At 44.6% G+C, this 15,199-nt stretch overlaps 1 protein-coding gene across 1 annotated transcript; it reads right to left on the reverse strand.

Moving 5' to 3' along the window:
• Positions 1-415: 415 nt before the first annotated feature.
• EMB1467 (NADH-ubiquinone dehydrogenase) lies at positions 416-14,930 on the reverse strand. Its single transcript, XM_087393339.1, has 5 exons — positions 13,937-14,930; positions 13,577-13,823; positions 13,060-13,354; positions 12,234-12,608; positions 416-1,456 (listed from the first exon to the last, which is right to left on the reverse strand). Exons 1-5 carry the CDS (start codon positions 14,514-14,516, stop codon positions 539-541), a joined length of 2,415 nt encoding a protein of 804 aa, XP_087249465.1. The 5' UTR covers positions 14,517-14,930; the 3' UTR covers positions 416-538.
• Positions 14,931-15,199: the final 269 nt, after the last annotated feature.

Consider the following 15,199-nt stretch of genomic DNA (forward strand, 5'->3'; position numbering starts at 1 on the left):
CTTGCAATTCTTCGATCTCTTTCAAACGTATTCATGAGCTCACATGCTCAACATAGTAGCTTCTTAATCCCTCAAAATAAATTCCTTTTTTATTTATACCACATCTTCTCCATGATGCCTTTTCATGATTTTGAATTCAGTTTACAACTGCGTTATTTAGAAACTGAACTACAAAAGTTAAATCACATAGCATATACTGCTCTTCCTGCCATAATGATCACACATCAAGGACAACCAGTTCTATATGTCACAATTTCTTCTTGCACCCTTGCCAAGCATAGTGCTTTCAGCATCACATTGGTTATAAACTTCAAATATTCGATTCTAGCCATCAAATCAAGCAGGGAATGATAAGCATGATTACTCGAATAAACTGGCCTTTTATCCACCTCTTTAAATCCATCCTTTTATCCACCTCTTTAAATCCATTCAAAAAAAGATGCTGCTCAAAGCCCAGGTTTAAATTCAGCAAATTAAGAAACTATGCATGTGTCCAGGAAACCTTCACATTAGGCTGGATCAAAGTATCCTCAAAGCTCTAGCCCTTTGCGCCAGAAAATGCAGCGGTACACTGAGCCATTATCTTGGAAGCTCGACAGATAGAATTGGTCATGTAGAAGTTTTCAATGGTACTTTTGAATGGTAATGATTCCAACCCTCCACACACTGCTGGTGTCAGTTCATGAGATCTCATAGACGAAGGCTCCAGATCATCAACGCGGAACAAATTGGGGGAAACTGCTAGCATCCTGGCTCTAAGCCCACTTACTGTATCATAAGGAAGCTTAACTCCAGCAACCTCAGACACAGCACGCAGTATTTTCCAATCATCTCGAGCATCACCTATGGTTGGTACTGCAGGACTGGTTTGCTGGACGCGCCCCTCAGTGTTTGCATAAGTTCCCTCCTTCTCACTGTAAGCTGCACCAGGAAGGATGACATTTGCACGATAGACGTTACGATCTCCATGATGCCCTTGATAAACAACAAAGGCATCCTCAGGAATATCATCCAGGGGAACATCATCCGCCCCTAATACGTAAAGAAATTTTAGAGACCTTTTCCAATCTGTGGAAGTCCCTACCCCTGGTACCAAGCCAAGATCAAGTCCACCAGCATGACTGGCATTTAATAGAAGCACGTTAAAACCATTCCAATCATCTTTCACCACTCTGGCTTGTTCCACTATTGTCTGCACGGCTGCCATTGCAGTCTCCTTATCGCGACGTTCGAAAATGCCGGCACCAACTATGACAACAGGGTATTTTGCTTTTGCCAGCACTGTGCAAAAAGGATGACGACCCTCTGCAACTTGAATCAAAGTTTCTGTTCCTAAACCCAAATGACTGTGGTCATAAGTCAGGTCTACAGGTGGACCGATAGCAGCTACTTTTGCACGGCCACTCCTCACAGCTTTCCTCAACCTTGCATTTACCAACGGTGCCTCATTCCTCAACTGTCTCAAAATTAATTAAGGTCAGAAAATTAATTATCAAAATCCAAAAGGCATATTATATATATGTCCTCTGATACCCTCCCTATTCTGGTTCCCTCTTTCTGCCATTATGATATTCAGATTCAAAACTGTGACATAAGCAAGAATGAACTTGTAGAGAAAAACAAAACAAATTAGGTTTAAATCCAATTCAAGTATCCATAGTGGCACTTGGCATCATCCGACAGAGGGAAAGGTAACCATCTAAGCCACAGCAGCAGCAAATAATGCATCAAAAACTCTTGATGTGAAACCATCCTCTACAATATCAGTGACCTGTAGTAAGCCTCTTGAGACTTGAATATCTTCTGGATGCAAGAGAGAACCAGATAGACAAACTCAATGGCAATGCAGCCTCAGGGGGGTCTCCTTCCTTTATGTTGTATTACTAGGTTACCTCTACTAGCTATCAATTCATGTTTGGAACAAGCTAATTCCATTTCAGTACAGCAGTTAAATTCACCAAATACAATCTTTATAGCCATCGAACTTTCCCCTGATAACCATCTGTAAATTGAAACTGGCTATCTCCAACCCATCAGACCTCTCATAAACTCATGCATGCAACTCAATGCAGGTGCCCAATCACCACACACCAGCAGCACAAGGGGCATCATGTGAACATCATGTGAGCATATTAAGTGTCCTAATAATATAGCAGCACAGTCTACAATGAATGTATATCTTTTGGAACTTCAAACAGCTTTGCGAATTCCCAAGGAATCCAAGAGCCTAAGTACTGGTTTGGTTCCAAAACTATCCCCCAAATACTGTGGTCCATTCACGGTTATTAAAAGAATTGGACCAGTTGCATATCGACTAGAATTGCCTCCTGATGTTAAAGTACATCCAGTCTTTCATGTCAGTAGACTGAAAGAAGTATTGGGTGCGGACGATCAACTTGTTTCTCCTCAAGAAATAATAGAAGTTACAGATTTGACTTTTATTCCACACAAACCTAAGTGTATTCTTGAATTTCGTGAAAGACAGATTCGTAATAGAACTATCACGAAATACAAGATCAAGTGGAAGGATCGTGTTGAGGAGGATGCAACATGGGAGACACTACAGAACCTCCAATGGACATTCCCGGGTTTTTTAGCGAACTCAGGAGTGAGTTCTTAGAGGAGGGGAAGTATGTCATGTGCACAGATTGGTATCCGACGTGTACTGGGTACACAAGACTAGCTCAAGTAGCCTGGGGAGGCTTAGAGCTAGGCAGGCTTGATTCTCGGGTTGAGTGGCAAGGGTACGAACCAATTAGAGGTCTTCGCTATTTTTGGTGCTTGGGGCCCGTATTAAAATGGCAGCGGAAGATGCAAACAAACTGAAATTATAGAGCCACACAGAGAACACTAGAGATAACAAAATGTACCACCACTGATCTGCTGTAAATCAGCCCTTAAACCAGGGCAGCAACTGAAATACAAGATATCTTGAATAAGATAGAAAACAGGAGCTGCTGGAGAGGCTGAACTGAAGCAGAGAAAAAGGGGGGAACACAAGAAAGCTGAAGCCTGAGAGCACGGAGGCAGGAGAAGCCTGAAACGAAGAGGCAGAGGCCTGGAGCGGGGAGGCAAGGGCCCTGAAGAGGCAAGATCTGCTGCGGGAGTGTGGGCAGCCAACTGAGCAGCTGAGAGGGGGCTCTGAGGGAATGGTCAGGAGCAGGCTGTATGCTGGAGCCTTGAGGAGCTGCAAGAAGTGATGGAGGAAATGAAGAAAAGGAGGCCCTTTTATAGGGCAGGCCAGGGGGGGGAGTCGGCCAGTCTGGCTGGACCGACCAGCCTGGTCGGTCAGGCCAACTGGGCCGACCAGCTGGTCGGCCAGCCTACCCCCTCTGGCCCCCCTTGCTGCATGGGGGCTGGTCGGCTGGCCACGCCTGGAGATGCGGAATCTCAACACCCCCTCTCAGCTCCAGGGTGTGGCACAAGACCCAGAGAGCTGGTATGACGTTGGAGAAGGGGAGGAGAAACAGATTTGGTAAATATGTCGGCGACGTCGGAAGTGGTGCTGAAGAGGAGCACAATGGTACCGTCAAGAACCTTCTCTCGCGTGTAGTGGTACTGAATTTCAATGTGTTTTGTCCGAGCATGAAAAACCGGATTGCGAGCAAGGGCAATACAGCTTTGATTGTCACAAAAAAGTGTGGTAGAAGTGGATTGCTGAAAACCACAATCGAGAAGAAGGCGCCGAAGCCACACAGCCTCACAGGTGGCACTACACATAGCCCGATACTCAGCCTCGGTGGAAGATAGGGCGACCGTGGGTTGGCGTTTACTGGACCAGGAGATAGCCGCAGAGCCAAAGGAGAAAACATAGCCCGTGGTAGAGCGGCGAGAATCGGGGTCGCCAGCCCAATCGGAGTCACTCCAACCTCGAAGAGTGAGCGGGGAAGGAGAGGAACCACCGGCAGCATAAAAGAGCCCGAAAGTAGAGGTCCCCTGAAGATAGCGGAGGAGACGTCGAGCAGCTTGCCAATGAGAAAGCGAAGGGGTTTGCATGAAGGTACTGAGGGTGCCGACAGAGAAGCCGAGATCCAGTCGAGTGTTAAGTAGCCAAAGAAGAGATCCAACAAGCTGGCGGTAGAGGGAGGCATCAGGATAAGCAGTGGACCCAGAAGCAGAGAGTTTAGCGTTGGGATCCATGGGAGAGGTGATGGGCCGACAGTCAGCCATGTGGAAAGTTTCGAGGAGCTCTTGAACATAGCGTTGCTGAGAGACAAAATACCCCCTCTTAGTCTGCCAAATCTCAAGACCCAAGAAAAAATGGAGAAGGCCCATATCCGTCATCTCAAATTCAGTTTGAAGAGCAACTTTAATGGCAAGGATATGATTGGTATGACTCCCGGTGAGGATTAAATCATCCACATAAAGAATGATGAAGGTATGAAGCTGTCCTTCATGAAAAAGATAAAGATTGGGATCAGCCAGAGAGCGAAGAAGTCCTTGGCGGCAGAAGAAGGTATCAATACGCTGATTCCAGGCCCGAGGAGCTTGCTTGAGACCGTAGAGAGCCTTGCGAAGGCGACAGACCATGAAAGGAGAACGAGAATCAATGAAGCCGGGCGGCTGATCCACATATACCTCTTCATGAAGATCACCATTCAAAAATGCAGATTTGACGTCCATTTGAAAGATGGGCCACTGATGGTGGGCGGCAAGAGCAAGGATCGTGCGGATGGTGCTCATCCGGGCGGTAGGTGCAAAGGTCTCCCCATAGTCGATGCCGGGTCGTTGGGCATAGCCTTTAGCCACCAGCCAAGCTTTATACTTGTCGACAGAACCATCAGAGGCGTATTTTGTTTTGAAAATCCACCGGACACCAATGACGGAACGATGTGAGGGACGAGGGACAAGGTCCCAGGTGTGGTTCCGAAGAAGAGCATGAATTTCCGCTTCCATAGCCTGTTTCCAATGAGGCTGGGCCAGAGCCTGAGGAACGGTAGTGGGCTCACGAGTGGCGAGGATGCGAGACATAAGGGCATAATTGACATGAAGGGGATCAAAAGAGGACGGTGGGAGATGGCGATGAGAGCGACGAGGCCCATCATCAGGGGGTGGTTCGGAGTAGGGATCCTCAAGACCGGAGGAGCGGAGAGTATCAATGAGCCATCGCGGAACACGTACCGAGCGGGGTTCCAAAGGAGGAGCAGACGAGGGTGGAGCCGGAGAAGGAGGCGGAGGAGAGAGAATAGGAGGTGATGTACCGGGGGACGAGGCAGGTGGAGGGAGAGAGGGCTCCGGGGCATCGGACGGATCTCCAAGAACAGGAGGAGAGTCGGAGGATGTCGGAAGGACCTGCTCGTCGAAAAGAACATCCCTGCTCACGGAGATAATGCGGCAGCGAGGATCATAGAGGCGATAGCCAGTGGAGACGGAGTTGTAGCCTACGAACAAGAGCTTGTGGGACTTAGGATCAAGCTTTCCACGATCAGATTTAGGAATATGAACATAAGCATCACAGCCAAATACTCGAAAATGGGAAACATCGGGCTTAGATCCATAGTAAGCTTGATAAGGGGTCATGCCTGGGACTGCTGATGTCGGAGAGCGGTTAAGAGTATGGATGGCGGTCATCATGGCCTCGGCCCAAAGAGACTGAGGGAGTTGACTGTGAGTGAGCATGGTCCGAGCCATTTCAACACCGGTACGATGTTTACGTTCAACCACACCATTATCAGAAGGGGTACCTGTGTTGGCAAATTCCCGTTTGACACCATGACTACTCAAGAACCGATCAAACTCGAGAGAGGTGAATTCACCACCTTTATCAGCACGAAGAATTTTGAGGGAGTGATTGGATTCTTTTTCCACCATGGCTAGCCAGGTCTGGAAACGACTGAAAGCCAGATCCTTGTGGGAAAGAAAATAGATCCAAGAGTAGCGACTGAAATCATCAACAAGGAGCATGTAGTACGAGGCTCCCCCAAGGGACATAATCTGCATAGGGCCACATAGGTCGAGGTGAACAAGACCAAGCGGAACAGTGGCACGGCGAGAGGCATGATGAGCGAACGGCTCGCGATGTTGTTTGCCCAATAGAGGGACAGAGACCTTGGCGAGTGCCGACGTTAGGGAGGCCGAGGACAAGCTGATCACGGAAAGCACGATGAAGAGCATCAATGTGTAAATGACCAAACCGATAATGCCAAAGGTCGCGGTGGTGAGCAGCCTGCTCAGTTTTCTCACGTTGTGTGTGTTCTTGTGTTTGTTTGCAGATCAGAGGTTCCAGGAGTGCTGCGATGTGTCAGCTAATGAGCTCAAGAGCTCAAGAAAAATAAAAAACAAACAGATGCAAACTCAGAGCCTGGACTCAAAAGCCAAAGCCCGGCACCGTGGTAGCTCTCCGGTGAGCTGTAAAAATATCTCGGATCTACGTTTATTGAGCTGTCTGACACTTTGGTGGGGGGGTGGTCTCCTCAATCTCTAAACCCACTGAGCTATGTCTAGAGTGACTCCTCGTCTCTGGCGATCTCTTCTGAGAAAAGATGAGATAGGCGGGACTTACTATAGTCGCTCTCTGTGTCGAGTGTGGTCTCTGCATCCCTCTCTCGATAGGGCCGTGTCGGCTCTCTCCGCTGCACCAAACTACCCTCATATCAGCCAGCTCCTCCTCCACTTCGCTCTGTCTTGGAAATGACTTAAATGCATAGAAGTCTATGATGCGTCGCTGTGCTAAGTCTCGAAAAAGACTTAAGAGAATCCAGGAAAGTTCAAAGAGATATCGAGAGAAGAGGGGTCGACTAACTCAGAGAGAGAGAGAGAGAGAGAGAGAGAGGGGGGGGCGACTAACTTCAGAGAGAGGGAGAGAGAGGGAGAGAGAGGCAGGGAATCGACGAACTTTAAGAGCTCTCAGCTGAGGGCTCTCTGCTCAAGCCTGTTGGAAAAGCTGTTGCCTGATGGCACTCCAACGAAGTACCAAGGTCCAAGCCTGAAGGCTGATGTGACAGTTCGAGACTTCCAGTGCTCAGCCTACTGCCTGGTGGGATAGTTTGGTGCTCAAGCATGCTGCCTGCTGCCTGATGGGACGCTGCTGCCTGACAGGACGCCCAAAAACATACAAATCTGCTCAAGAATCAATTTTGTAAAGGTTTGGGAGCCCATTTTTCCCCCAAAAAAAGGTCACATATGATTGGGCTGTACCATACGCATACGAAATATTTTATTTCAAACATTGGATCAGTGCAATCATGCATCCAATTCCAAATGCTAGCAACAAGATAAGGAACATAAAAAATTGTCTTGCAGGAAGAGTTTGAGATGACTGACCTTGGTCTATTGCATTACTTCTTGGGATACAATAGTTATGGCAAGAAGAAGAAAAGACTTTCATCTCTTAGGAAAAGTACTGCCACGAGATTCTAAAGCACTTCCAAGTGGAAGAGAGAATCAAATGGCAAGCTTGCTTGCAGGTTTACGGTACTTGAAAGGTACCTCACGACATGGAATCACATACCCCACAAGGGATTGATTTCTTTAGGTATTGTGATCCTGATTGGGCCAGTGGCAAAGACACTCAACGTTCCACAACTGGGTATCATTCTTCACCAAGGTCAGAGGTCATTACCTAGCTTAGTAAGAAGCAACCAACCGTCACTCTTTCATCTACTGAGGCAAGAACTACATGGCATTGTGTGAGTCCTCGTGGCTTAGGTGGATCCGCAAAGACCTAGAGGTTATAAAAGAGGAAGCGGTAGAGATCTACTGCGACAACCAAAGTTACATTGCCATCGCAAAGAACCCAATGTTGCAAGATCGGTCGTGGACGAATTGATCGAGTTGACTTACTACCCTACAAAAGAAAATGCTGCCAATTTATTTTATATACCTTTGTAAGACTAGAATAAGTCCAATCAAACAAATTTAGAGTTTTTGTTGTTCTAAAGACAAAAAATCTACACAGAAAATAAAAGTGAAAATGAAAGAGAGGAGAAAAAAAAAAGAGGTAAACAAAAACTTTTATGAAAAACAAAAGGAAGACATACTTAGCGAGCAAAGCAACACATATGTCATCATCAGCGCCCAAGCATAAGCAGCTATACTGGGTTTCTAAAGACCCAGAGAGTCTCTTGGGCAAACCCAGTGCTTACTAAAATATGTCAAATAAACAAAAGAGAAAGAAAGCAAGAAATAAAGAAGAAAGGAAATAAACAAGCAAGTCAAGAAACAAAATCTTCCAAAAAACTGGAATTCTCTCTCTCTCTCTCTCTCTCTCTCTCTCTCTCTCTTATTTAAAACATTAAAAGCTAAATGGACCCTTTACACTTATGTATCGCTTCCTACAAAGAGGCAAAATTACAATCCTAACTTAGAAAGCACAAGCATACTCAATCAAACTCTCTTTTGAAACTAAAAGAAAAACGGGCTCTTCAGCTCCCCACTTTTTGTTTTCAGCTTATGTTCAATCATTCTAAACATGCCTGACGCTGATACACCATAGATAAACGACGTCACAAGAAACATTTCGTCCGTTTCATCATTTCGTTGTTTTGACAAGTTTCGTTTTGTTTCGTTACAAATTTTCAGACGAAACAAATAGGTTTCGAATTGATACTTAATATATACCCTTACAGGGGAGAATAAGATATGTTATATTTAAGTTAGGTGAAGAAAGAGAGATACGAGTCAAGACACCAAAAAGGGAATTCAAAACACAAACATATTTTTAAATTTATTTAAATTCAATCTCCTTTCTCAAGTTCGGATAGGTTTCAAGATGATACTGAATGTATATAAGGATAGGGGCAAATAAGATATGTTATATTCAAGTTTAGAGCGAACAAAGAGAAATACAAGTCAAGATACCTAAAAAGGAAATTCAAAACACACACATTATTCAAATATTTTTAAATTCAAGCGTTCAATCTCCTTTCTCAAGTTTTAGCTTTAGGACATTTGGTATTTATGGAGTCAAAACTTAATAGCATATGGATTCTAGAAAAAACAGGGCAAAAACGTATATTTTGATTTGGGCAAAACAAAGGTTTCGTTAAGAGTGTTTCGTCCTGTTTCGAAACGTTTCATCTGTTTCGTGTTTCGAGGTTCCGAACAAGACGAAAAGGGTTTTCATGTGACTATGTTCATATCTAAGATTGTGCATACTTTTTTCATTATTTTCCTTGGATTATACCTCTTGTGTAATGGTAAAGCGAACAAATTACTACATTGAGTGATAAAGACTCCTTAGTTATACAAAGGCAGGAAAATCTATGGAATTGGGAAGAAATGACTCCATATTTTGCCAAATCAGAAATGTTTGAGTCAATGCGAGGCATTTTTATAATGTGTAAACCACTATACAAAGGCGGGAAAATCTATGGAATTGGAAAGAAATGACTCCATATTTTGCCAAATCAAAAATGTTTGAGTCAATGTGAGGCATTTTTATAATGTGTATACCACTATATTCACGTTGTTCATGTTTATCGTATATATTAACCTCTAATCCTATGGTAGATTGAGAAAGTCTAAGATCTAAGAAAACACAAGAATCCCCTCTTGAAGTGCAGTTCAGTTCACAAGAGTCACGAGGATAGATTCCTTCTCCAAAATCACAAGCGTCTTTGTACATAAAGTCTTGAAAGTCAAGAACATCTGGTATAAATAAATCATCTATAAAACGCCTAACTTGGCTAAGCTTATGTAAAATGATAGGGCAAGTATTGATAGAAATAAGACGTTGCATAAACTCAAATTCATAATGAAAAGATAAAAGTTTGCTAAAAAGACGGCACAATTAGTGCACATGGGGATTCCTATAATTTGTTGAAACAAAGAATCACCTATTGTGATGTAAAGATTATCAAATCTATCCAAGAGCAAAAATCTTCAACACTTACTACCTTTGTGTATCTTTTCTTTTTAGAACTGATGTCATGATCTTTCTTATTTTAGCCACAAAAAGTCAAAGCATAAAGCTGTTTTCTCAACTTTTAGCACTTACATCTATCTTTGTCAAATCTCAGCTTGAAAACTTCAGCACTAGCTTTTTGATTCTAAACTTCAGGTCTTCCAGCTCGATCTTTGTGTATTCACCAAAGCTCTATGTTGTGAGCGGATGGAGCATCTTGTTTGGCATATAGGGATTGGCCCATATTGAGTCAGTGACAGGGGGGGTTAGAAAGGTAATTGACCCACCTATGAACTCCCATATGAGGACAAAAGGGAAGTGGATCTATGGGTTGGGAGAGGTAGACTATTAAACCTCAAATCAAGGTATTTGCAGCAGATTGGGGTTGCAGTTTACAAACCCTGTCAAGAGGAAATCTGGACCACAACAAGAAGAAGTTTTCTTTTTCCCCCATATGTGGAAAATGAATGAATAAATTTATCAGATTTCTAAAAGCTTCACAAGTGCCTTGTTCGGAGTCAAACCACCATTGGTCCAGAATGGTATTTCATGTATCTCTCACCAGGGAGGGATATCATGAATGTAACGAAATAGAAAATCAAGAAAGTAAAAGAGAGAGAGAAAGAAATGGAGAATGATAAAAACAAAATGGAGAAAGAGAGAACAGAACCAAAAATTTTGGTTTCCCTTATAATTTTGTCAATGTTGTTGTGATGAAAGCTTCCGATATTCCGTCAGCGAGGGCGAGGTCACCATTCTAGGCAACTGAAAGGCCTGCCTAAGTAAAGGGCAGAAGCCCTCCTGAAGGCATGCAGTGGGCAGATGGCTCCTCCTCTCCTGCTCCTTACAGCTCAGTTATGATGGGTACACGCACCATTCCTACTGAAGCTGTGGATTCTGTTGCTGCTGATGATCTAGAATGAAGAAGGCGGATGCTTTTTATAGGCCGACTCCACCCCCCGCTGTAGGTCAACTGGCCCTGGAGTTAGGCCAAATGGAACTGGGTTGAGCTGCCCTGCGATAGGCCAACTTATGCAGTTCCACCCCATGTTCCTGCCCCAAGCTGCTGCATCCCATGGGTCCACATGGCCCAGGTGGCTGTAGACTCCGGTCCTGGTGCTGCTACAGACTGCCACACGTCATGAAGCGGGCACAGTCCTGCTGGCTGTCCAGTGGCATACGCTGCCTCCTATGCTACTGCAGACCCCCGTGGATGACATGTCACATGGCAGCCTGCATGGCTGCCAGGTAGGACAGTTGGCCCTGTTGGAGCTCCATGGCTGGCAGCCCTGTGTCCATAACTCCTGCTGCCAAACAGGTGGATGCCATGACCAGATGATGCCCACGACAAATGCCCGAAAGTATGCTGCTTTTGCTTGTATGGAATACATCTCTCACCACACCAACCACTTTGCGTCAAATGCTGCTTGCTTATTGTTGGTCTTACCTGAACTCAAAAGCATAAAAGCGGGCAAATAATCTACAAAAGTTCTGTGAAAAAAAACACTTAGGCGATAAATCAAAGAAGCTTTCCCACAGCGAGGACACTTGTCCTTAAAGCTCCTTGAGTGAAAACCATCCTGCATAAGGCCTATAGACTAGCAAGTTCCAAAACAATTCCTAAGTGAACTCATTGCTCCCTGTTTAAGATTTTTCTTAAAAGTAGGTCCCACAATACTATATACCTTTGTAAGATTAGAATATATCCAATCATACAATTTTAGATTTTTTGTTGTTCGAAAGTCCAAAAATCTACACAGAAAATAAAAGAGAACATAGCTACAAGGTGTAGGATCAACCAATTCCCTCATCCTCCAAATACCAGGTATTGTGCTCCAAAGCTTATCTTATGTTTTCACTCAAGCAAATGATATCGGTTCAAATAATCCCTATAACTGCTTTCACAGAAAAAAAAAAATGAAAACCCAAAGATAATGACCTACAAACCTCAGAACTACGAATTAATTAATAAATGAAGATAAATGAGGATAAGGCAAAGCAAGGGAGAGATAGAGGGAGAAGAAAGAAGACATATTAACATCTTTAAGAGGCCTCACAGGCCTATGAGACAAAGTACAATCAAATAGTATTGCATACAAGGCGGCCCTTGCTGAGTACTATACTAAGAAACTCAAGAACTGAGTGTGTGAGAGAGAGAGAGAGAGAGAGAGAGAGAGAGATGATAATGATAATGTGATGATGATCAGCGTGAGAGTGAGTGTTGGTGTGGGGGGGGGGGGTGCGCGCGCGCTCGCGCGAGGGGGGGGGGAGAGAGAGAGAGAGAGAGAGAGAGAGAGAGAGAGATCTATGCACCATATAAGCATGCATCAGCCTGAAAGAAGTCTGAAACGAAAAAATCTGAAACATTAAACATTGATTGGGTACTAACCTGTGTACCAACTAAAAGGCACACATCTGCCTTCTCAAGCCCAGCAATGGTGGTATTGAGCAGATAACCTCCACGAATATCAGCAACAGGTTCTGACCCATTCCCTTCACACATAATGTTTTCACATCCTAATTTGTTCAGAAAATCTTTCAAAGCCATCATTGCTTCTGCATCTGAAAGCTTCCCAGCAATTCCAGCCATTTCCTCTGGTTTCGCTTTTTTCGCAGCCTCTGCTACAGCATGCAGGGCATGATACCAACTTGCAGGTTCCAACCGTCCACCTGTGCCACGGATCATTGGCTCATTCAGCCGTTGCCGTTTCAATCCATCGTAACAAAAGCGTGCCTTGTCTGACAACCACTCTTCATTGACGTCCTGTGCAATTCAAACAAATCAGCTTTAAAATACAGTTGTTTCCAACAAACACGCACAAGATTGCTAGTACATAATAAGCTGCAAGTTCCGAGTCTTTTACACCCTCTCTATTGATCAAGCAATAGTTTAAATGCTAGTACATAATAGGCTGCAAGTTCCAGGTCCTTTATACCCTCTCTGTTGATCAAGCAATAATTCAAATGCTGGAGCTATGACCAAGCTATATTATAATTCAACTTCGGAGTTTCCAACAAACATACAAGGTGCAAGTTCCGAGTCTTTTACACCCTCTCTATTGATCAAGCAATAGTACAACAGCTGGAGCTGAGCAGACTGAATTTTTTAACTTCTTTTACCTTTACAGACAAGCAAGACGAAATAATTCAAACTTTCTTGAGTCAGGGAAATATTTGTCGTTGCTCAATGGATTCATTGTAGATCAGGTACAAACCTCATTCAAGCGTGGCAAAATGCGCATGACCTCAGGGCCCCTGCTATCAATTCGGATGTTGGAGCCTACTGCGTCAGACACATCTATGCTCTCTGTGCTCTTCAATTCCCAGCTCCGGGCAGTAAATGCGTATGGCTTTGATGTTAGAGCTCCCACTGGGCAAATGTCTATGACATTGCCAGAAAGCTCGCTTGCCATTGCTCTCTCCACATAAGTCCCAATCTCTTCACTACTACCACGCCCAAGTACACCGAGATCTTGAATCCCAGCTATTTCAGTTGCAAATCTCACGCACCTGTTAACAATCATTAGTGAATACTAATAAGCAAAAGATATAGTGCCTAACTACTTTTCTGTGCCGATGTGCTGCAGCAATTATATTGATGGGCAATTTTCAATTGTTTAGAAGTCACAACAAAATTGTAATCCAGCACTTTGCAATAAAATGGCAAATTTGATGACTATCTTACAGGACTTAAAACAAATGGAACCAGCGGTTAGCTAGCTTTGGATGGACCTGGTGCACTGTATACAGCGGGTCATCACTGTTTTGACAAGAGGCCCCAGATTTTTATCCAGAACAGTACGCTTCGTCTCAATAAATCTTCCTCTGTCGGATCCAAATTCCATGGACTGGTCTTGTAAATCGCATTCCCCTCCCTGGTCACAAATTGGACAGTCTAATGGATGGTTGGCTAAGAGGAATTCCATCACGCCTTCTCTAGCTTTCAATACCATCGGAGTGTCTGTCTTTATTTTCATACCTATGGAGAAAAACCCAGAGATAAGTTTCTACTCGGAATGGGAACGAACTTGCAGTAAACTTCATCGCTTGGAATCATGCATGTGCATAATACGCAGATGTCAAAAATGTCACCTGGCATTGCAGGCATTGCGCATGATGCCACAGGTTTGGGCGTCTTCTCCACTTCCACAAGACACATTCGACAGTTTCCAGCAATCGAGAGACGAGGATGGTAGCAGAACCTGGGAATGTCAACACCCGCAACTTCGCAAGCTTGAAACACGGTCATGCCCTTGGGAATTTGTACCGGGTGCCCATCCACAAAGACCTCAATGCAATCCTGAGGGTTGGGTACGTCCAAAACGGCCCCGCCCACTGCAGCCGCAGCGGTACTGGCTTGTTGAGGACCAGACTGGGTCGTCACTCCCCGCCAAGGCCGGGGCTTCTGAGGAGAGCAGGGTCCTTTCGGAGAGCCACTGCTGTTGGTAGCAATTGTGGTGAATACGCGTCGAAGATGAGGCTGAGGAAGAGCACCTGTTCCGGAATTGGCTGATGGAAGCCGGCCCCCATGAGAGGCATTGGTGCTGTACTGATGAAATGCAGAAGCGAGGGCTAATCGATGATACCAAAGGGAGAGGAGGGATCCATCGCCAGAGGCAGGGATGGAAGGGCAAGCTCTGAGGTAACACATGATCCGACGAGACGAACCCATTGCCGAGGTCGATGGCGATCAAAGCCTCATCCAAAGCGTGTTTTGTTGTCGATTCTTCTCCTGCTCTTCGGATCTTTGCTCTTCACCGATCTTCTGCAACAATTTGCAACCAGAATTGAAAGCAGAAACGGTTTCTGAATTGCGATTCTGCCGCTCAAAGATCTGCAAATGCGTGCAGGAACCCTAGGACTGATCTTCCGGAATGGGAGGAATGAAAAATGGTTGCTTAACGGGAGTCTGTGCTCAAATCGACTGCCGCGAGCCGATCTTCTGCCCGATTCTGCTGGAGAAAATGGAAAATGTTGTCTTGCTCAAAATGGGCATGATGATAATGATGATGATGATGATGATTATTGAAGAATCTGCTACCGTAAACTTTCTGTTAATCTGTTTATTAGCACTGCCTCAGCCAGCGCTAATACAACGGATCCCATCAAGAACTCAAGACTTAAAGCTCTCTCTTAGGATTGATCACCTCCTTTTAGACTTTGGGCTTCCAATTTTAATCTTGGAGGATGGTGATCGAGTAGCTAAAGGTAAAATTGTTTGGAGACGTATGCAATTTTAGACTTGCAATGTGCAAGATTGGGTACATCTCCTAGTAATCTCATTATGAGCTCAAATTAGAGGTCCCCTTCACCACCGATTAGCAGCTTGGACCCTAAAACTTATGGGTCGCCCAC

This window comes from Dipteris shenzhenensis, chromosome 22, assembly GCF_047967505.1.
Source record: "Dipteris shenzhenensis isolate YYH24624 ecotype China chromosome 22, Dip_SZ_1.0, whole genome shotgun sequence".
NCBI classification, from domain to species: Eukaryota; Viridiplantae; Streptophyta; class Polypodiopsida; order Gleicheniales; family Dipteridaceae; genus Dipteris; species Dipteris shenzhenensis.

Coding starts and splice junctions, on each gene's coding strand:
- EMB1467 (XM_087393339.1), bottom strand. CDS start 14,516: ATGGGTTCGTCTCGTCGGATCATGTGTTACCTCAGAGCTTGCCCTTCC. Junction 13,824..13,936: donor CGCAATGCCTGCAATGCCAG/GTGACATTTTTG, acceptor TTTTCTCCATAG/GTATGAAAATAAAGACAGAC. Junction 1,457..12,233: donor GCCTTTTAGTTGGTACACAG/GTTAGTACCCAA, acceptor ATTTTGAGACAG/TTGAGGAATGAGGCACCGTT.